The 22741-nt window shown below is 34.5% G+C and overlaps 3 protein-coding genes across 3 annotated transcripts; 1 reads left to right on the top strand and 2 right to left on the bottom strand.

The window, feature by feature from the left end:
- Positions 1-2763: 2763 nt before the first annotated feature.
- On the bottom strand, positions 2764-5070 carry LOC130508593 (uncharacterized). Its single transcript, XM_057004175.1, has 2 exons — positions 4984-5070; positions 2764-4839 (listed from the first exon to the last, which is right to left on the bottom strand). Exons 1-2 carry the CDS (start codon positions 5068-5070, stop codon positions 2764-2766), a joined length of 2163 nt encoding a protein of 720 aa, XP_056860155.1.
- Positions 5071-10334: 5264 nt separating this feature from the next.
- On the top strand, positions 10335-12236 carry LOC108840715 (peroxidase 57). The gene is made up of 3 exons (XM_018613542.2): positions 10335-10652; positions 10868-11316; positions 11727-12236. Exons 1-3 carry the CDS (start codon positions 10455-10457, stop codon positions 12010-12012), a joined length of 933 nt encoding a protein of 310 aa, XP_018469044.1. The 5' UTR covers positions 10335-10454; the 3' UTR covers positions 12013-12236.
- Positions 12237-17480: 5244 nt separating this feature from the next.
- LOC130498302 (transcription factor MYB56-like) lies at positions 17481-19551 on the bottom strand. Its single transcript, XM_056991539.1, has 3 exons — positions 19117-19551; positions 18315-18764; positions 17481-17901 (listed from the first exon to the last, which is right to left on the bottom strand). Exons 1-3 carry the CDS (start codon positions 19445-19447, stop codon positions 17726-17728), a joined length of 957 nt encoding a protein of 318 aa, XP_056847519.1. The 5' UTR covers positions 19448-19551; the 3' UTR covers positions 17481-17725.
- Between the last annotated feature and the right edge of the window lie 3190 nt (positions 19552-22741).

The following is a 22741-nucleotide window of genomic DNA, read 5'->3' as shown; positions in this document are numbered from 1 at the left end:
CCGCAGACTAGGGTTAACAACTTTGCTTTGAAGGACCTCTCTGAAATGTTTCCTCTCTGGGATGGTGATCGGGAAGACCAAAAGGCTGATAACATAGTGAAGGCAATGTTTAATAGACACTGGGTGTGGGAAGAAAGTCACTGGCCTCTTGTCGGAACAAAACTGTGGACAAATGTGAAGGTGGAGATCCATCCGATGAAAACAGACGCTGGTCAGATGGAGCAAAGCAAGGTGGCATTGTCCCCTTCACCCACTGAGTCTGAGGGAGTATCAATCAAAAAGGCTCGTCAGTCCCATGGCCTGGATGTGGAGACCATGAAAGCAGAAATAGCTCAGTGGCTTACTGGCCTGACTTCTACCATGGTTGAGGAGCTGAGCACTGTGAACAACACTTTGAAGACACAATCCGACAGGCTTGAGGGCCTTACTGCGAAGATGGGACATCTTGAAAAGATTGTGCAAGAAGGTTGGAAGGAAGACCACAGAAAGGATGGTTCATCTGCTGATGTATCTAATGGAGACAAAGATAGGGAGGACATGGTGAAGAAAGCAGAGCTGAGGAAGCACCTCCTAAACCCGCCAGAATGACAACAAGAGCCAAAGCCAAAGACACTGTGGTTAGTACCAAAAGAGGAAAAAAATCAGTGAAAAAGAAATAACTTGTTTTCTCTTGAATTTGGGACCTTGAAAAAGAAAAAAACTTATGCATTTGACTCTTCTCTTTTGGTTTGTACTGGATATTAATGTATGTTTTTAATGGCTGTTATTTGAATGTTCTCTTTTGGTTATTAATCTGTGTTTTTTTACTGAAAACAAATGCAGAGTGAGAATGGGAATGGAGACATAAGTGTTGTTGTAGTAGACAAATATCAAACAGGCATTGATTTTGGTTCTGTGAAAAAACTGAAACAAGTTAAAAAAAAAAGTGAGAGCTGCTTGCATTGTGGCCCGTGCTAGGAGTGATAGGCAACGTAGGCTTGCTGCAACTCAGCAATCTCCTTTTGCTGGAAACAGCACGACAAAGGTTATCATACCTAACCAGCCGTACCGAGGCCTGGGTTATAACCCATTTGCTGGTGTTGATAAACCAAAGCTCTCTGTTCTTATCGATTGGCTGCAACTTGACCCGTAAGTCATCCAACCTTATATAGCTGCTATTTATTTAAAGGACTTGGTAGTGTTTTAATTTCATGATTTGATTATTGACAGCAAATGGCGACAGAGGGTGAAAGGTTCTTCAAGTTTTTGGTTCTACACACTATTAACTCCTAAAAAATGGTTGAATGACACGGTATGTAGCCTTCTCTCGCATGTAAAAGTCTTCCTTTGTGGTAGCCTTCTCTTCTTTGTTGTAGCCTTCTCTTATTTGTAGAAGTTTTCCTTTGATGTAGCCTGTCTCTCATTTTGAAATGCAAATTTTGTAAATGCAGCACATGGATGCTGGAATAAATCTCTTAAGACTTCGATACACAAAGCACCCAGAATGGTTTAGGTCAGACAGAGTTTGCTTCCTGGATGCTACATTTTCTCAAATTTGGACATCAGGTTACTCAGAGTTTCTTGCCAGTCCTGACGAATCCGGTAGACTACTCCCTTCTGGGGCCTTAAACTACTACACTGGCGAGGAACCAGCATATTGCAGATCAGATAAGACATGGGCGCAGGAGATTGATGATATATATACTCCATTATTTGTCAAGGGTAATCATTGGGTAGCTTGCTGGATATCAATTCCGAGGAGACACATAGTGATTTGGGATAGTGATGTTTGTTACGCTAAGGATGAAGAAATTGCCGAGCATGTTAAGCCTTTTGCACATATGGTGCCGTACATGCTGCATATGATGTCTTGCGGTGAAGAGAGGGAGTTGTACACAGGTTATTTCACACATGAGCGGGTCTCAACATCTAAGGTACCACAAAACTACCAGAGCGGGGACTGTGGAGTGTATTGCTTGAAGTATATAGAATGTCATGCACTTGGCGTGGCATTCTCACCTCATGACCTGTGTGATAAGAAAATCAAGGCAATCAGGAGTTAGTTGGCGAGTGAGATATTTGATGAGACCAGCATCAACGGCACAGAGAAACGTGTTTTCAATCATCTCGGTGTCTATGACTAAGATAAGGATGAAGTTTGGGTCAAATAGGAGGAAAGGATGAAGTTTTTTTTGTGACTTTCCTCATCGGATATATTTAGGTTGATGTAGTGATTTGGTACTTGACTATTGTGAGGAAAGGATGAAGGTTTTTAGGTGACTTTCCTCAGCGGATATAGCGGATATATGTAGGCTGATGTAGTAGGATTTTGTACCTGACTTTTGTATTGTGCTGAGAGACAGACTGATGTAGCAGGCTTTTGGTTGTAACAAACTTATGTAATTTTCTTGTAGCAGACTTAAGTATTAGTTTTCTTTTACAGAAGACTTTTACAGAATTCTGCTACTGGACTATCTATCAAAAGATATCATCTTTGCTTTTATTACAAACGAAGTATACTATTAGTAAAAGAAGACTAACTCGTTAGTCTACACCACAAAAGAAGTCTACTATTAGTAAAAGAAGACTAAATCGTTAGTCTACACGACAAAAGAGAGTAACATTACAACATAAGATAACATCCAAAGCAATAAGACAACATCCATAACATCAATACAACTGATAAACACATAAAACAACATCCATTGCATCCAAAACAAACAACATCCAAAGAAGCAATACAGCTGATAAATTCAACATAATAGACATAAGACACCATATGGTTTAACCTGGACAGTGTGGACGAGTGTGACCCGGTTGTTTGCATTGGGAGGAACTATAATCCTTGTGTAGTTTTCGCGGTTGCTTTCCCCTCATCCTGGAAATTTCTAGCCAAGACTGCCACCTCGACTTCTTTTGCCTACCCCGACCACGCTTGACTTCCGGAGGTAGGCATTTGTCCTTAGTGGTAGCTCCTGCATCATCACTTTTGTCCTCTGCGGTAGCTCCTTCATCATCACTTCTGTCCTCAGTGGTAGCTCCTGCATCATCACTTTTGTCCTCCGTGGGAGCTTCGAAAACGTCACTTTTGGGAAAGATATTGGCCGCGTATGCTGCATAAAGATAATTCTTTGAATATGATGGACAGACCAGCGTAGAGACATGAATATTCACATTCTTTGCAGCTGCAATGGCATGTGAACAAGGTATCTTCTCAATATCAAAAACACCACATTGACACCTCCGAAATTGTAAGTCAACAACATAATCTCGATGTCCTCCCCTCACAAGAAACTGCCAACCATCAATTTGTTCCACACTCATCATATCTGCATACTCTTCACGAATAGCCAACAAATTTTCAACTCCCCGACTAAGTTGTGATGTGAGACTCAAAGCATCTTCTCTCCTTTTATAGAACCACCTTCCTAGCTTTTCGCGTATGAATTCTAGAAGGAATGAGATGGAAAATCCTTTGGCTGGCTTCAGTGCTGAGTTGATCGATTCTGCAATGTTGCTAGTCTTTATGTTGTATCGGTCACCTTGAAAGTGAACTCGTGACCATAACGAGACGTCAGCATTCTCCAAATATGTTGCAAGAGCAGGGTTTATACTCCTTATCTCATCCATGTAGCGGTCAAAATCGAATAGCGTGTGTGCATAAGCAGCGCCTTTGACCAAGTACAACATGTGCTTTCTCTTGAATTTTTGGACTATGTTCTGTTGTAGATGATAATAGCATATCCCTCGCTTTGCCCAAGGGAAAACCTTCTCACAGGCCTTCTTAATGGAACCGTGCCTGTCAGAAACTATCACCAAAGGATAATCAGATGAAACACACCTCCGCAAATTGGTAAAAAACCATTCCCACGACTCATCATTCTCTGCATCGACAATCGCAAAAGCCAATGGAAATATCTGAAAGTTACCGTCTTGAGCAGCCGCAACTAGCAAGGTACCTTCATACTTTCCACATAGATGAGTCCCATCCACCACAATAACCCTCCTAAGGTAGTTAAAACCAGCTATCGAAGCTCCAAAAGATAGGAATAGATACTTGAATCTGTTTTGACCATCTTTCTCAAGACATATGACAGTTCCCGGATTCGACATCTCGATTTGACGCAAATAAGAAGGCAGATTCTCATATCCATCTTCTGCTGTTTCTCTCACAAGCACTTGGGCAGCTAATAGAGCTCGGTACGAAGTGTTGTAATCTAGGCTCATCCCAAACATGTTCCTCATCGCGTCTTTGATATGCTTCGGTGTAAGCCCATCTATAATCCCAACCCGATCTATGAATAGCCTTGCAACATATTTTGGAGTATAATGTTTCCGCTGAGCCATCCGATCCGCCACTGAACAAGTATGAGTTTTCAAATATTTTGTCACCCAAAATGTCTTTGGTCCATGCTTCACACTTGCTCTAAGCTTCCAACCACATCCTTGAACACTACACTTAGCCACATACAGAGTTTTCGTTGTCTTATATGCTGTGAATATAAATTTACCCTTCACAGCAATCGACTTCAGCTTTGAAACAAGCTCATCCTTACTAGCAAAACTCTGAACGGCATATATATTGTCATTAAGAGACAAGGATCTTCTTTCACTACCAGAGCATTGTGCTTTATGGCCATCATACAGCGTTTCTTTTGCATCCTCGTCAGATTCCTCACCTTTCACTTTCCCATAATCACTGTAGTTTACACCATCGTCAACATCAACAGCAACATCACCACTTTCTTGAACATAGTCAGCAGCATTACTATCTTCATCAGCATCTTCATCAGCATCTTCATCAGCATCTTCATCATCAGACACATCAGCATCGTCACCATCTTCAGCTTCTCTTTGGCTCTGCTTGATACACAAAGGCGTACACAGTGTGTCTTAGACAACTCGATCAAATTCTGCACTTGTCTATCATTCATGACATGCATAGGAGGAGTATCCTGCCATTTGCTGTAAAATGACGTCTGGTAAAGAATACGTTAGCACCACCTTCTCGGTTTTCTTGTCTAGATCATAATCTTTTTGTACCATTTGAAGAAGTTCAACATTTGTACAACCATCTTTCAAAGGGAACATTCTCCCTCCCTTTTTTTATTGACCACAAACTCCCACAATGAGCCTTTCTCCACTCATTCTCCGTATACGGCCGATAATTGAGTCATTTCCTGCAAAAGAATATAAATTTATGCAATTAGCGAATAAATATTAATGTAGACTTACAATTATGTCTACAGTTAACACCTAACAACATTGTGAAATCAAAAGTATTATAATTTCATAACTACAACAGTTTTTCTTTTCAAAATCACTCCAACCTATTAGGATTAACTAACACACACTTTCAAACAAAAAAATCTAGAATGAACTTTATGAATAATACGTAAATTCAGTTTTAATTTATTTTCCTACGTAGACTTTTCAATCAGTCTACGACAGTGTAGACGTTCGTGTCAGTCTACGACAGTGTAGACGTCCGTGTCAGTCTACTTTTTGGGTTAATTTTTGCAATTGAAAAATTTACGGGTTACTTTTTTTATTTGACCAGAAACTCATCCAAGTTTTGACTTTATACATTTAGACTTCCGTTTCAGTCTACCACATTAAAAAGGTTAGTTTTTATTATTGACCAGAATTCACCCAAGTTTTGACTTTCGAAGGTAGATTTCATATGTAGTCTACATGTTTCGTAGACTTCGCATAAGGTCTAACTTCAAAACCCATAGGTTGGTTTTGCAATTGACCATTGTTTGACTTTCGAATGTAGATTTCATATGTAGTCTACAGATTCGTAGACTTCGCATAAGGTCTAACTTCAAAACCCATGGGTTGGTTTTGCATTTGACCAAAATAAATATGTAGACTTCACGAACAGTCTATATTTTTTTGTGAAAAATGCGTAGACTGCATTGGAAGTCTACAATTTAAAAAATATTTATTTTATTTAAAAATATTTTAGTCAAATACAAAACTAACCTATTCAACGAAGTCAATGTTTTGGTCAAATGCAAAACTGACCTTAAGTAGACTTCATTGGCAGACTACATTTAGTAGACTTCCGTTGAAGTCTACTTAAGAAAGTCAAAAGTTCGGTCAAATGTAAAACCAACCTCTTTTACGTAGCTGTCTTGGTAGGTCTACGTAGATTTTTGTTTTTGTAGTCAAAGGTAAGGATGTAGACTGCTGGGGAAGTCTGCGTAACAAAAAAAGTTAAAAAGGTCAATTGCGAAACTGACTTGTTCGTTGACAAATAGACGGAATCATACGTCTACACATTTGTGTAGACATATAAATAGAGATGGCAATTGGGCTCTCCCGTCCCGTCCCGTCCCGAACCGCTGCGGGTTCGACTTCTGGCGGTTACACGGCGGGCCTGTCCCGCGCGGGATGCGGTCCTTAAACTAGCTGTCCAATCCCGTACCGCGAAATATGCAGGCCTTCGCGGGCCGTCCCGCGGGACATCGAATATTACATTGCTTATTTCTACATGCACAAACAAACATAGACATGAATTGATTTTCATCTTGCACATGATCGAATATACTCTTATAAGATCAATACATTAAACTTATACAAAACAAATGTATTTATTATCATTTATGATGACTTGAAGAAAACTCTACAGTGCAGATTAGAGGCACTTAGGAGACCGGAAAGCATCATCGATACTGAAACCACCATCAATGGAATTCCATAGTGTCTAATCTCTCTCCTCTCTCTCTCTCTCTCTTCTCTCTCTCTCCTTCTCTCTCTCTCTCTCTCTCTCTCTCTCTCTCTCTCTCTCTCTCTCTCTCTCTCTCTCTCTCTCTCTCTCTCTCTCTCTCTCTCTCTCTCTCTCTCTCTCTCTCTCTCTCTCTCTCTCTCTCTCTCTCTCTCTCTCTCTCTCTCTCTCTCTCTCTCTCTCTCCTCTCTCTCTCTCTCTCTCTCTCTCTCTCTCTCTTCTCTCTCTCTCTCTCTCTCTCTCTCTTCCTCTCTCTCTCTCTCTCTCTCTCTCTCTCTCTCTCTCTCTCTTCTCTCTCTCTCTCTCTCTCTCTCTCTCTCTACTCTCTCTCTCTCTCTTCTCTCTCTCTCTCTCTCTCCTCTCTCTCTCTTCTCTCTCTCTCTCTCTCTCTCTCTCTCTCTCTCTCTCTCTCTCTCTCCTCTCTCTCATGTGAAAGCATAAATGGAGACTTAGTATTGCTGTAAAATCCCGCGGTTTAACCCATCCCGCTTTCGACCCGTCCCGCTTTGAGCCCGTCCCGCTTTGAACCCGTCCCGCTTTGAGCCCGTCCCGCGAGGCCCGCAATTTTGCGGGCTTATCAAATGGAGGTCCAATCCCGCCCCGCCAGCAAGTCTTTACGGGCCAGGCCCGCGGTCCAGGTCCTTTGATTGCCATCCCTACATATAAAGCAGTCTACCATCGCGACACAGACTGAAAAAAGTGGTGAAAACCATGTAAACATCTACCTTTTGCCGGTGTGAACCTCGATTCCGACCCTTTCAACCGTCCAAACTCATAAACTGAGCAAAAGGAAGCATCTTTGACGATTTACTAATGAAGAAACTCGAAAATGTGAAATTTGTGAGATGAAAATGAAAGTTGTGAGAGTTTTTTTAGATAGAAATGTAGAGGAAATGAAAGATTTGTTGAGTTAGAGAAGAGAAAAAGTGGTTAAATTGAGTTATTGAGATTTTATGAGCTCAAACATGGTGGTTCAATGGTTGGTTGCAAAATTGAAGATGATAGCATTGTTGTAAACAAGAAAGATCCTTAGGTGTAATTGGTTTTTACTAATTTCGATTTTATTAAAAAAAAAAATAATGGTAGTTTTGTAAATATTTCGAAAACATAAGGATGGTCTGGAAAATTCACTGATGAATAGTAATGAGAAAAAAAAAGAGATTGGTTTTGCAATTGACTTGAATTCTTAGGTTAGTTGTGATAAAAACCCTATATTATGTCACATATTGCAAAAATTGCAAGCAAATCATCAGTACCGCCCGTGACGGCTTCTTCACACATTTCGCCACGAAACCGGCTTTGAAATAATCTCTTAATTTTATAAACCATATAATATAATGTAATGTATCATATACTATTTCCAAACCTCATTGTCGCTTTTTCTCAAGTTTACAACTTTCCTTCTTTTCCTCATTATGCACCGGATTTGCGGTCACGTATATTTTGGGATTTTGACGTTAAAAGTGTTGAAATTGTAGATAAATTTCTAAAGTTTTTATTTATAAATTTCAGAAATGGTTTTTATTTGTAAAAGAAGTGTACTTTAAAGCTTAGATGATTGTATTGTACTGTCCATGCGTGTTTATTTCTTTTCGATTCGTTAAAATTATCACATAAGAAGATATAACGAGGAGTCCATATAATGATTTATATTTTCTCGCTTTATTTTGACACTGAATTACAACTAAATTCAATGTTTTGAAAACCGACCCGTACATTGAACCGGACGATTTATCGGATTACTGGATTATCGAGTCGACCCCGGGTAAATCACAGATTAATAAATAAATTAATTTAATTATATAATAATATATTGGCTATGAAAATAAAAATATAGACACTAAAGTTAATATTTTCTAAAAAAAAATTAAAACTTAAAATAATAGTTTGGATATGTATATACTTTATGTTTAAAAAACATTTAGAAAATTTTTAACTTTACTATTTATATTTTATTTTCATTTTGATATACAAAATATCAAAAAAATAGTTTAGACTATTTAAAAAAAATTGTAATTAGTTAAGAGTTATAACGTCAAAAAAATAAAGAGTAAAATTCATAAATATTTATGTCTAATGTGAATAATAAATTAAACTAAAAGTAAAACATTATTATAATAAATTTTCAATAACGAAAATAAAATAATACCAAATCACATCTACTAATTTTGGTTCTCTCTATCATAGTTCACTTCATTTTCTTCCGGTGTCATAGTGAAATCTTCATCAAAATCTAAAAATCACAAATAAAATAGTGTAATTGGTATTATATAGATTAAAAATCAGAAAGTTTAATCTAAATTGTAAAACTTATCAACAAACATTATACATATGATTTAGAATACGTAAACCTAGTACTACAAATTTATAATAAACAAAATAAGAAGAAAATCAAAAAATAAAAAAGAAAAAAAGATACTAAATCAGTAGAGAATAGCAGGGGAATAAAGAGACTGAAAAAAATTTAATTTTTTATTAGAAATTTAGAATCTAAAATAAAATTTAAAAACATAATTAAAAACTTTTAAAAATATAAAATTATTTATTGGTTCAACCGGTACCGGATTTCGGGTTTTGATGGGTTTTTGCAGGGTTTTACGGGTTTTTAAATTTTGGGTTTTTTACAAAATATAAATCGGTTTTATTTCAGGTCGCCGGATTTACCTGTTCAACCGTGGATCCGAGTCGGGTTTCAAAACACTGACTAAAATACATTAGTTGATATTAGTTACAAATTATGATCATAAATACAATATATTATACAAATTTCAGGAACACAATATTTACGGACACATAAAATTTATAAACGATAAATCGTAACTAAAATTAGTCTATCATCCTTAGCCATGCCGTATACGGTTTAACAACAAGTTGATCCTTTCGATTTTAACTACTAATGGAATTATAATTTGACGACTAAACAACTCAAATACCCAACCTGTGGGTACATGACATGGAACAATTGTTGTTGGTATATTATTCGGTTAATCGTCTATTCAGTAGAGCAAAATCCATTAAAATAGTTTTAATAAAATTAAAATGCTAACTCAATTCGTAAGTAGTTGTGGTGCAATTATTTCGGTTGTTGTACATGTGCCATTGGCTAAAATTAAATGAAACAGGTACAATTAACGGTAATGTCTAAAACTTTAATCAAATTATTCTCAATCATAGTATAAAGTCTTATTAATGTATATAAAAATTTAAAATAAATATGCTAGAGCCAAGTGGTTTTAGTGAAAACCCGTTTAATGTACTTTCATATATATAATTTAAATTAACTCTTTCCATTTTATTGACCTAAACAATTTTTTTTCCAAAATCGAAACCAGCAAGGGAAAACTGGAAGTGATATATATTACGATAATACTGTCACCCTTATATACCATGTAATTAATTACAATTCTACATTTATCAACATAGCTGGATCAAATCTTCAGCATATAAGTATAAAGTATATTAATGAAAATTACAACATGGCGAAGAAATGTTCACCAAGTCGCTCGCACGCCTTTGCAAACGTTTCTAGAGCTTATTTCTCTCAATATTAATATAACTTTTGACTTTCGCATGTCTTCGGAACATATAGGAAATGGGTTAGTTTTAAAAACTTAAATTATATTTTCCAGCGGTTGAGTTTTAGTATTTATACCTTATGGTTGATCACAAATTAATGTCTAACAATCCCTTCCACAAGAAGCAAAAGCAAAATACTTAGAAGAAAAACTTCATATCAATAAAAATGGTGAAGTTTTCTTCTCTTCTTGTACTTTTCTTTATTTTCCCGATCGCACTTGCTCAACTGCGAGTCGGGTTTTATAGCCAGTCATGCCCTCAAGCCGAGACTATCGTTCGCAATCTGGTGCGCCAACGGTTTGGTGTTGACCAAACCGTCACTGCCGCTTTGCTCCGTATGCATTTTCACGATTGTTTCGTTAGGGTAATAATCTAACCTATAACATTCTGATACGGCTCAAACATGTCCAAAAGATTCATGTTAATTTTTAGTTTAAACAGAGGATGTTGGACAAAACAGCATACTGTATAATGAAAGCATTTTAAACAAAACTCATAAAATTACATGAATTTCATATCATATACTATCATTTAGTCCGGTTATTCTTATTTTAATATATGATTGTTCATTCTTCGTAGGGCTGTGACGCTTCCCTTCTCATTGACTCAACCAACTCTGAGAAAACGGCCGGACCAAACGGAAGCGTTAGAGAATTTGACCTGATCGACCGCATCAAGGCTCAGCTAGAGGCCGCGTGTCCATCCACGGTCTCGTGCGCTGACATCATCACATTAGCGACACGTGACTCCGTAGCCTTAGCCGGAGGCCCGAGCTACAGCATTCCCACGGGAAGGCGCGATGGTTTGGTCTCAAACAATGTTGACGTGGCCCTTCCGGGTCCAACAATCTCAGTCGCCGGAGCCGTCAGTTTGTTCACGAACAAAGGGATGAACGTGTTCGACGCTGTGGCTCTTATAGGAGCACATACCGTTGGTCAGGGAAACTGTGGTCTGTTCAATGACCGGATCACTAATTTCCAGGGTACCGGACGACCTGATCCGTCCATGGACCCAGCTTTGGTTTCCAGGTAATTCTTAAATCAACCAAATTTAGTATTGAATTTATTGGGAAAAAGTTAAATAAGAATGAACAAAATTCTAAAGTTGGAGAGGATTTAAAATTTTATTTTATCCTAGTTAACGCATTTAAATGTTGAAAATGTTAATTTTATAATTTCTGAAATCATCAATAGGTACCCAGTTTTGATTATATAAAAATATGCCATTTACATGGTTGACATAATCTTTTTAAAAAATAACCTATATTTAACGTTATATATTTCCAAAATTTTGGATTTCTTAAAATGCATTTTAAATAAAGTTCGAAACGAGTTTTCCATGAAAAATATAAGCAAATTAGTTAAACATTCAAAACGAAATTTATTATTTCAACTCGTAGAAATAATAATGTGAATGTGTGATTTTTCTTGCGATATAGCTTAAGGAACACATGTAGAAACAGCGCGTCAGCGGCACTAGACCAGTCGACTCCACTAAGGTTCGACAACCAATTCTTCAAGCAGCTCCGTAAAAGGAGAGGAGTGCTGCAGGTTGACCAGCGGCTTGCAACAGACCGACAGACTCGTGGTGTTGTGGCTCGATATGCTAACAACAATGCCTTCTTTAAACGTCAGTTCGTTAGGTCAATGATAAAGATGGGAGCCGTTGATGTGCTTACCGGTCGTGCTGGTGAAATTAGGAGAAACTGCAGGAGATTCAACTGATGACCTTGATGAATTACTACTAAGTGTGGAATTAATTTTATTTGATATTGTTTAGATCTTATTTATGTTTCTAAATCATTGTTGTGTGTTTTGTTGGATTTTTGTTGCTTAAATAAGTTTTTCGTGAATTGGATATATAGTTTCTATTCTTGAAAATGTAACTATATGTTGGTCTGAATATTCAGGATGCATCTTAATTATTCTTATACATTTATTTTCTGGTATTTAGTCTATTGACAATGTTGATCAAGTTCCTGATTAATTATATACTAGATTTTGTTCCGCATTTTGAAAGCGCGGGTTTACTTTTGAAATTAAAAAAAAAAATTGTTTGTATAAATTTATGTATAAAGTGTACAGGTATAAACATATTTATCTGGAATTGAAGAATAAAAAAATGAAACCAAATCGAGCCGAAGCTCATAAATAACTAAATCGAGTTTCTATCTCCGCAACCAAAAATATCGAAATGGAACCGAACGAAAAGAAAATGAGTAACCAAAATTTTTAAAATACATATTATATACCAACAAATATTAATTATATTTAATTTCTGAATAACCAAATTTCCTAAAATACAATTTATAAACTGAATTACCCAAACGAATTACCAGAATTTTTAAATCCTAATTTTTTAAAATTATCCATGAATGCCAAGGGCTAATAGTGTATCTACATTTAAATATATGGATCTGTTTATTTGTCCAATTATTTAAGTCCTTTTAGTACGGTATATTATGTGATTTATAAAAAAAATATTATTTTTTTGATATTTGATAAATCCACGGTCGAACACGTAAATTCGATGACCCGTATACAATCAGGTTTATATTTAGTGAAAACCCCTTTAATTAAAAATCTAATAAAATTAAGAAATCTGTCATTAGAAATCTGTTTTCATATTCAATTTAAATCCACGGTCGAACAGATAAACTCGGTGACTCGTATATATCTGGTTTAAATTTAGTGAAAACCCCCTTTAGTTAAAAATTTGATAAAATCATGAAATCTGCCATTAACCTGTGACATGACACTGGGTTATCCAATAAAACCCCGTAAAAATATGATGATATTTTCAAAAAGAAATTATTTAAACTTCTCATTCTAACAAAATAGTAATGGAAAAACTAAAATTTGTTGACATGATAATATTGGTTTATTTTCAATGTGATAATCTATTAAGTTATTTATTTTATTGTTTTAGATTTAAATTTGATTGTATAATAATTTTTGTTTAGCTGTATATTATCTTAACCTTTAGTTAACGTTCTAATTTGGTATTTAAATAGTTAAGTACTATTTTTCATGGCAAAAAAAAGGAAATTCAGAGAAAATATTTTAAATGTATAGAAAACAATGTTGTAATGTCAACCTATTTTTCTAAATTATGAATTTTATTCTCATGGTGACACGTGGATACAAAACAATGTTGTAATGTCTCTCAATATATATATATAATTTAATTTGAATAGTTATTAAATTAAAATTCATATCAATAAAATTTTACGATCATTTGTATTCTGTTATAACAAAACAAATTAATTCATTGATCACAAATTTTTCAAAATGGTATTTTAAAATTTCTAATAATTTATATTCGTTTTAAAAAATTCAAAATATAACATATAAGAAAAAAATCTAATTTTTTTATTATAGGGTTAATATGATTATTTAATATATTTTAATAATATAAAATCAAACAAAAGTAGCTAAGATACAAAAAATGTTATTGAGTATTTATTATTCATAATCATTAATTGTCATATATATGTTATCATATTAGGCAATTATGTAGTTTTTATTTAAAGAAAGCGTGCAAATATGTTTTTGTACACTATTTATCAATTTGATCGTTAATTTAATAAAAATATAATATAAATTGAGATGGACCAACTTATTTTCTAAAAATTGTGAATTTTATTTCCATGGTGACACTTTTTTGGTGTGAAAATGGGAGAAATCTCTCAATCTTTATTATGAATCAAACTTTAAGTATACATACGAGTTTGTCTTGGCCTTAAAGGTCCATCAACATCCTCATTCAACAACGTAGCAACATCTAAAGGAGCAACATCAAAACTCTGAAACCCAAGCGGAAAGAAAAAGTCAGGTTAGCCAAACCATCTGCTATACGGTTTGCTTCCCTGAACACATAAACGATACGGACCAACCAGTCCCTTGTCAAGAAGCCATGGCACAGGCGTACCAGGAAAAACAGCGGATGCTCATCCTCAATCCCTGTCGTAAGAAACTCCACCACCATCTTGGAATCAACTTCCAACTCCAGCTATAAAACAATGTTGTAATATTTTTCAATTAATATATAAGGTATTCACTTACATTCAATAAAATAGAATTACTTATCAAGTAAATATACATTCAATAATAAATTTAATACGAACCATAACTTCCTTAAACGAACCTGTTAATAATGAATATATAATTAAAACTTGATTAATTTAGATTTATTGAATGTGTGTATAATTGGGAAGAGAACATTATAATTCAAAACCGGTCGGATTATTACATTGTTTAGAATTCGGTTCAATTAAAATATATAGGCCACAGAGAACAAACAATAACAATACAAAAACCTACTAACCTTTTTGCCGGTAAATTCTTATCGATGTGTTCATATATGATATGACTGGTTTTATATATCCAAAACGTGGGTTGTTATGAATGTGTTCGTGTATGAATGTGTACCTACGACCCACGCTGTGAATAATCGCCTATTATTTTTTGTTCGTATATGAGTGTGTTCTTATGAATGTTGTCTGTATCGTGATACAATACAAAAACCGACGTTAATATATAGTTATATACATGGTAAATAATATAGGGGATATGATTTGATATACGACAGAGATAAACTATAACATAGAAGGATATTTATTATGTTAGGCGACCGTATATATATTTTCAGAATTGTATTTTGCTAGAAATTTTATTTTTAGACTATGATCACCCGAAATACTCTATAAATCTGCCACGTCAGCTAATAGAATGCATAAATAACTGTCACATAGGATATAGTAATTTTTTAATTATTACAAAATTCAGGTTATAATTATTTAAAAGATCACTACAAGAATATTGTCACATTGCAACAGAAAAATCGCAACATCCATTTATGTTAATAATTTGCTACGATTATTGCAATATTTTTGCAATAATGAATATTTATTACAATTTTGTTACATATTTATTGCAAATTACAACCACAATATATGTTGCATGTTTTCATTACTAAAATGAAACATTTTGCCAGATAAAAAAATATATTGCAAATTTTGCAAGAAACATTCGACAGTTTGAAGCATTGCTAATTTGCAATACGTAGCAAAAAGTGTGACAATAATTATATGCTTTTGTTATTATATATTTTTCTAAAGTTAATTTTTATTGTATATTAAGTAAAAGAAATATATATATATATATATATATATATATATATATATATATATATATATATATATTATGCTTAGATATGTACAATATATTTTTAAGGTTTCAGATGATTTTATAAATAATTATAGTTATGAATTTTATATGATGTTTATTTATACGGTGCTTGGAATTGAACAAGCTATTTATGGTATAAATTAAAATTATAAGAAATGGAATAGTTTTTTCTGAATAAATAAGAAATAATAGTTCCACTAAATAATAACAATATATTTGCCTAAGAGTTGCTTGGTTTTTGGTAAATGCATGAAGTTGTTTAGTAAGTGTCTTGTAATCTTTTGTTCTTCTTTATATTTGATTCCTTCTTGATTTTAGTTTTTTTTTAACGCTGATTTATTATGATATTACAATTATTAGGAACATTACATAGACGATTCGACAACCGACAATACTACATGTCTTATGAAGATCTACGCCTAACTGCATCATCTGAGCGTCCTATGAAGATCCACACGTGTGACCAGATTTACTTGCACCCTCTTGATTTTAGTTTGTTGAGAGAATATTATTTTAAAAGATATGGAAATATCTCATATCAAGATACATTTAGATTTTATTGTTTTCATATATAAATAGACTACGTGTGTGCTTTAATAACTTATCACACTTTGCACAGAAAAAAACCTTTTTGTAAACTACTCATCTTCAGTATTTTTCTGTGTGTTTTGTTCATCTTTTATTATTTTGCTTTGAGTTTTAATTTCGATTTTGTTATTTTTCAGATGTATCATATGGCATATGATGGTCACTGACTCACTATCAAGTAGTAGCCCAACCAATGAATATCTTAGATGTTCTTAATCCATCAAAAATGACTGGATCATTGTAAAAAGAAACACATATATAACGTCAAGTTCAATGTTTTAGTAGAAGTTGTATTTTGATTTTTGTTTATAGATTCAAACAAGTGGGTCGTCGATATTTTGATAAAAGACATTGAAGTTCTTCATGAAGCACACAAGAGATCAGGTGAATCATCTGTGGATGAAAGGGCAAGGTTGGTTAGTGAGGGATTCGAAAAATGTACCTCTTATTTTTACCGATGGATCATTGACGGGTCAATGTATTTAGGTTTCAAATTGTCTCTGTTTTATGAATTCTTGTTGAACTTTTTAATATTTTATTTTATAAAAGCTGGTCATTTGACTTTTGTGTTATTATGTATATTATTAAATATAAATATACTACAATATCATTTGTGCCAAACTTGATACTGCTAATTTTGTGAAATTATTAATTGCTGACTTTGCACCAAATGTATATTAAAGTAACTATAGATAAAACTGCAACAATATTTTCTGTATTTTTTATGTCACAATGTATAACATCGTTATAACGATTTTTAATAATATTTTTCTTGTCAGGATAATACTATTACATTGCAAGAAACAAATTGATTGCAAATTTGCAATATTATTTGCTATAAATCGATAAATTATACGTTGCAATTATTTGTCACTCTCTACGATTGCAAAAAAAGTTGCAAATATACAACAAAGTTGTTATAAACAAATTGTTGCAATAATATGACGGTTAAAACAACAACTTAATTCCTTGCTAAATTTGCTACATATATACAATAAATGTGAATTTGCAACATTCAAACAGCAAAACATTAAAATGTGTTACATTTTTTTTGCAGTTTCATTTTTGCAAGAATATATTAGCATATTGCAATAACATATTACTATTGCAATATTACAATTTTCTTGTCGTGGATCCTCAAATAATAGTATATAGGAGATTACAAATACATTGATTTTATAAATAATTTCATTTATTACAAATAATATTGGTTGAATATGTATAATTAATGAAAACTTAAATGAATTTCAATGACAGTTTTTACGAAACAGATGTAATATCATACTAATTGTTAATTACTACTATTTGGATGTGCCATATTCTGGATTCGATGTACGTTGTAAACAACGAGACAAAAAATAATTGCAGAAGGCTTACCAAAACTTATTCTAATGCTACTGGAAAGGAAGTTACATTGAGTATTATACATTTATTTATTTTTTGAAAAATTATACATTTTTATTTGTTGATTACATACTTTTTAGGAAGTTATTTAATTTTTGTTTTGCTCTTTTTTCTTTCACTCCTACCCCGGCTAACTTCTACCAAAGCCCAACTAAAATGTTAAACAAACATGGCTAGGACTTAACCAGGTAAACAAAAGAAACTGAACCATTTTCTTTATCGAACAATTTGTTCCCTTATCATGAACCCTAATTCTTCATGATGTTAATCGAGAAGCTCCAACTCCAAGAAAATCAAAGAAGTAATGGCCACTTTTCATCTTCATTTCCACCTTTCTTTCACTGACTGTGATTGTGTGGTGATTTTGATGGTCCATATTTTTACTATATTTGCCATTTACTTCTGCTCTCTGCACACACTGACCATCTTTACCTGCAAGATTATCAAAATAATGTTTTTAACCCCCACGTGAAATTTTGTTGTATTGAAATAGTAATGTGACATTGTACTACAACTCCTAATATTATTATACCTGTAGGTACTATTACGATGTAAAACACTGTTTCTTTCTCTCTTGTCATTCAAAATTGTAATTATTGCCACATATATGAAAATTATCAGGAGTGGTCACTCGTCGTCGGCTATGTAACATGTATATCATTTAATGTGCTTTGAACTACTAAACAACATCTTAGCAAAACTTAAACTAAGCTAAAAACATTCCAAGTTTCTATACTTTTCAATTTCATATCTCAAGAATGTCATGAGGATGATTTTATAAAAAAAGAGAAAAAGATGTACTAACATAATAAAATAATAAAACAATCAAATACATAAGTTGTTACCTGAAGCAAGGGTATAATCGTAATTGAAGAAGCGAGGCTGGTGAGTTGAAGAAGGCGGAGTGAGAGAGAGCTCCGTTGTACAAGTAGAGACAGCTGAACCATCATCGTCATCATCTTCTTCATTGACGAAAGTACCATTCACCACTGTACCGAAGAACTCATCGCCGTGATTATACGAGGAAGAGACTGCCATTTCAGTGTTTCCTGACGGTGCCTCAGGAGGCTGATGACGTTGTCGTTGACTTTCTCTAGTCCGTCGAGCCATGATGACGTGCCAATGGTTCTTGACAGCGTTGTCTGTCCGGCCAGGGAAGAGACGTGAGATCAAAGCCCACTTGTTGCCATAGGCCCGGTGAACAGCTAAAAGCCTTAACTCTTCTTCCTCAGTGAAGGCACTCTTGTTTATTCTTGGGTCTAGCTGGTTAAACCATCTCAATCTACAACTCTTGCCTGAATTCAAAGACGCAACATTAATTACCCTTTAAAAAAAAAAAATATATATATATATATATAATGTCAAATTATATCACTGATGTGTATGATTAAACATTTATATCCCTAAACACATATTTCGTCTAATTAATTGGTTATGTATATAAAAGATATTAGTTTTAGTAGGCAATAATTTTGGAGAAGATGCCCTTTTGGTTAAATGAAGAGAATGCTTATTTGTAGGAAATGAAGAGTTGGACATTTTGTCTTTAACAGATTTAATTATTTTCTATAGTATTTAAAGAAAACATTTATATTTACGGAATTATATGTAAGAAACCAATAGGTAAATAAGAGTAAATAAATGTACCTGATCTACCAAGAAGGTGGTTAGAAATCACGTTCCAGTTTTGTGGACCAAACTGGGCAACAAGCTCCTTGAGTTTAGCATCTTCTGTTGGTCTCCAGTGTCCTCTTGAGCATACTTTTGCTTTTATTCCACTGTTACCCCTCCCTTTCTCATGTTCATCTTCCAACTTCAAGACTGAGACTGATGATTTGTTGAGAGGATGGTTTCTTGCGAGAGAGAAGTCGGTCTGCGAGTTTGGTGCAGATCCGAAGTTATTTGTTTGTTTGAATCTTCTTAACCCATGGATGGTTTCATTACTTGTTTGAACTTTCTCAAGGAGATTTGGATTCATTTTTTCTGAGGTTAGGGGTTAAAAGAAGAGAAACCAGGAATAGAATAGAGACTAGAGAGAGAGCAGACCACTTGAATGGCTTTCCACTGTTTATATGGTGGAAGAAAAAGAGATTCTCCAATTTTTTATTGAATCATATGTGAATATAACTGACATATTTTTCAATTAAATATATAAAAATTCACATCATAGATACAATAATATTTATAAGAAAATTGATAATGAGTTGTCATATAAAGTACATGGAAAATAAATGATGGGCTTATTGCAAAAGTGACTCAAAACTTGAATTCAAACAGAAAACTAACATTTTCTTTTGATTCATTTCTTTTTTGAGTTTTTAACCCTACATCTGCATTTTATCTACGAAAATGCCATTAACCCTTTTTTTGTTTTTCGAAAATGGCTTCTTTACTGTGTCAACCTCATTTTCTTCAAGTATTTACAATATTGCCACTGCCATGAATAGTGGGAACAACCTTGTACGAACTGTTTGGAGCTTTTAATGCCTTTTAATGCACGTAAATCTCTTTACACTCTCTCTGTTTCAATTGTTATGAACTAAAAACAACATTTCTTTCACTTTATCTCCATATTCATCCAAAAAACTGAAGCTTTTGATTCAAAATATGGTCGATGGTTGACAAAGCCATATTTCTTTCGTTTTGACTTACGGTTGCTTTCGTTTGAGGTTCTGGGTGGTTGGAGAAGACCCTGTGTGCAAACGAAGTCATCTCACCTAGTTTAAGGTACGAATTTGAATTTTTTTCAAAATCTGTTCGCGTAGAAGACTTACAAGTAAGTCATCTGTATGTAGAAGACTTACTGATGAGTCTTCTGGTCAAACGGACGACTTAAACTAAGTCTTCCAGCTTTGTTTGTTGAAAAAAAACACTCCAGACGACTTATATATAAGTCGTCTACGAGAAACAGGCTAGTTTGCATTTGACCGAATCGTATCAGACCTTTGACTATTTCTGGACGACTTATAATTTAGTCGTCTCTGGGAAAGTTAAAATTTCAATATTTTATTAAACTAGACGACTTACGTGTAAATCGTCTTAGGTTAGTTTTGTAGTTGAAAAATAAAACTTCATAATTTAACTTTTACCAGACGACATAATATAAAGTCGTCCCGTCAGAAGACTTAATTTAAAGTCGTCCGGGAAAAGCAAAGTCGTCCAGAATTTTTCCCAATTAAGTCGTCCAAACCTTGCTTATCCCGGACGACCTTAAATTAAGTCGTCTATCTGGACGACTTTTAGTTAAGTCGTCTGGAGAAAGTTAAATTTCAAGTTTTATTTTTCAATTACAAAACTAACCTAGGACGACTTACACGTAAGTCGTCTAGTTTGAATAAAATATTGAAATTTTTACTTTCCAGAGACGACTGAATTATAAGTCGTCCAGAAATAGTCAAAGATCTGACACGATTCGGTCAAATGCAAAACTAGCCCGTTTTTCGTAGACGACTTATATATAAGTCGTCTGAAATTTTTTTTTTAACAAACAAAGCCGGACGACTTAGAATTAAGTCGTCCCTTTAATTTTCAATTGCAAAAGTGACCTCTTTAGACGACTTACCTTTAAGTCTTCTGGACGACTTAAATCTAAGTCGTCTGCGATAAATGTTTATTGAACTTCTTCATTTTCTCTATGTTTACTAATGTGTTTTATTTTGAATATTTGCAGATGATTTTTAAGTTACATGCAGTGTATGGAGAATGGTTGTTGAGAGATTTTTCCGTTGGGATTTTGTGGTTGATGATCTCAAAGGAGCAAGATTGTTTTTATTGAATGAAGATTCAACACATGCTGAACTTGTTGCAATGGCTCAAGAAGATTATAACATGGACATGAGATCAGTGACTGTGGAGATTAGCTACTCATTACCTGCAGAAATGATGATGACTCCGGGCAGTCCTCCCATTCATGTTACAAGTGATAGACAAGTTCGAAACTTGCTCGAGATACTCAAAACGCATAGAGTATGTCTTTGTGTATCAAGCCGCAGCAAGGTGGAAACGGTTTCAGAGAAAAGAGAAGAAGCTGGTGAATGGGAAGAAGATGTTGGTGATAATGATGAAGCTGGTGAATGGGAAGAAGATGTTGGTGATAATGATGAGGCTGATGAATGTTTTGAAGATGTTGGTGATAATGAGTCTGTTGAAGATGAAAATCAAGATGGGGAGGAGGAAAATGGGGAGGAGGAAAATGGGGAGGAGGATGCTGATAACACTATTGTTGGTGAAACGGATCAGAATGGTGGGGATTACAGTCTTTATGGAAAGGTTCTAGATGAGGACGAGGAAGATGATGATAATATTTGTTTTGAAGAAATTGAAAAGACATATGCTAAGACAAATGCTATTGAAGGAGGAAAATCGGATTGTACCAGCATCTATGTCAACCAGAGTTTGTTAGCAAGGATGCACTGCTTCAGAGCTGCGGTTGACAGCAGTGAGGGGTAGGTTTTCTTTCAGAATATACAAATCAATAAAAACTCTCCTTGTGGCAATATGTCGGGTTAGCGGTTGTGGATGGAAGATCAGAGCGAGTGTGAAACATGGGCCAAACACGTTTTGGGTAACAAAGTATGTGGAAAAATATTTATGCTCAATTGGAGACCGAATCGCTCAGCGGAGACACTGTACTCCAAAGTATGTTGGTAGTCTTTTCATTGATCATGTTGGGATCATTGATGGGATAACTCCACAGCATATCACTGATGCAATGAAGAACATGTTTGGCATGACGCTTGATTACACCACTTCATACAGAGCACTGTTATATGCACAGAAATTGGTGAGAGGATCAGCAGAAGAAGGGTATTCGCGTCTGCCTTCATATCTCGAGCAAATCTCCATTGCAAATCCTGATTCTATCACGGCTATAGAACTTGATTCTAAGAAAAGATTTAAGTATCTATTTCTCTCTTTTGGAGCTTCTATCAAAGGTTTTAAGTATCAGAGAAGGTCATTGTGGTGGATGGAACTCACCTAAGTGGAAAGTATGGAGGTGTTATGTTAGTTGCAGCCGCACAAGATGGCAATTTTCAGATATTCCCATTGGCTTTGGGATCGTGGATGCTGAAGATGAACCTTCTTGGGAATGGTTTTTCACAAAATTGGCTAGTTGTATATCTCATGACAAGCCTCTGGTGATAGTCTCTGACCGGCATGCGGCCATTAAAAGTGCGTGTGAGAAGGTGTTTCCTTGGGCAACCCGAAGAATATGTTATTATCACCTTCAAGATAACATTGTCAAAAAGTTTAAAGGGAAACATCTCATGTA

Source organism: Raphanus sativus, chromosome 2 (genome assembly GCF_000801105.2).
Source record: "Raphanus sativus cultivar WK10039 chromosome 2, ASM80110v3, whole genome shotgun sequence".
Lineage (NCBI taxonomy): Eukaryota > Viridiplantae > Streptophyta > Magnoliopsida > Brassicales > Brassicaceae > Raphanus > Raphanus sativus.
This window is presented reverse-complemented; position numbering and strand designations above follow the sequence as displayed.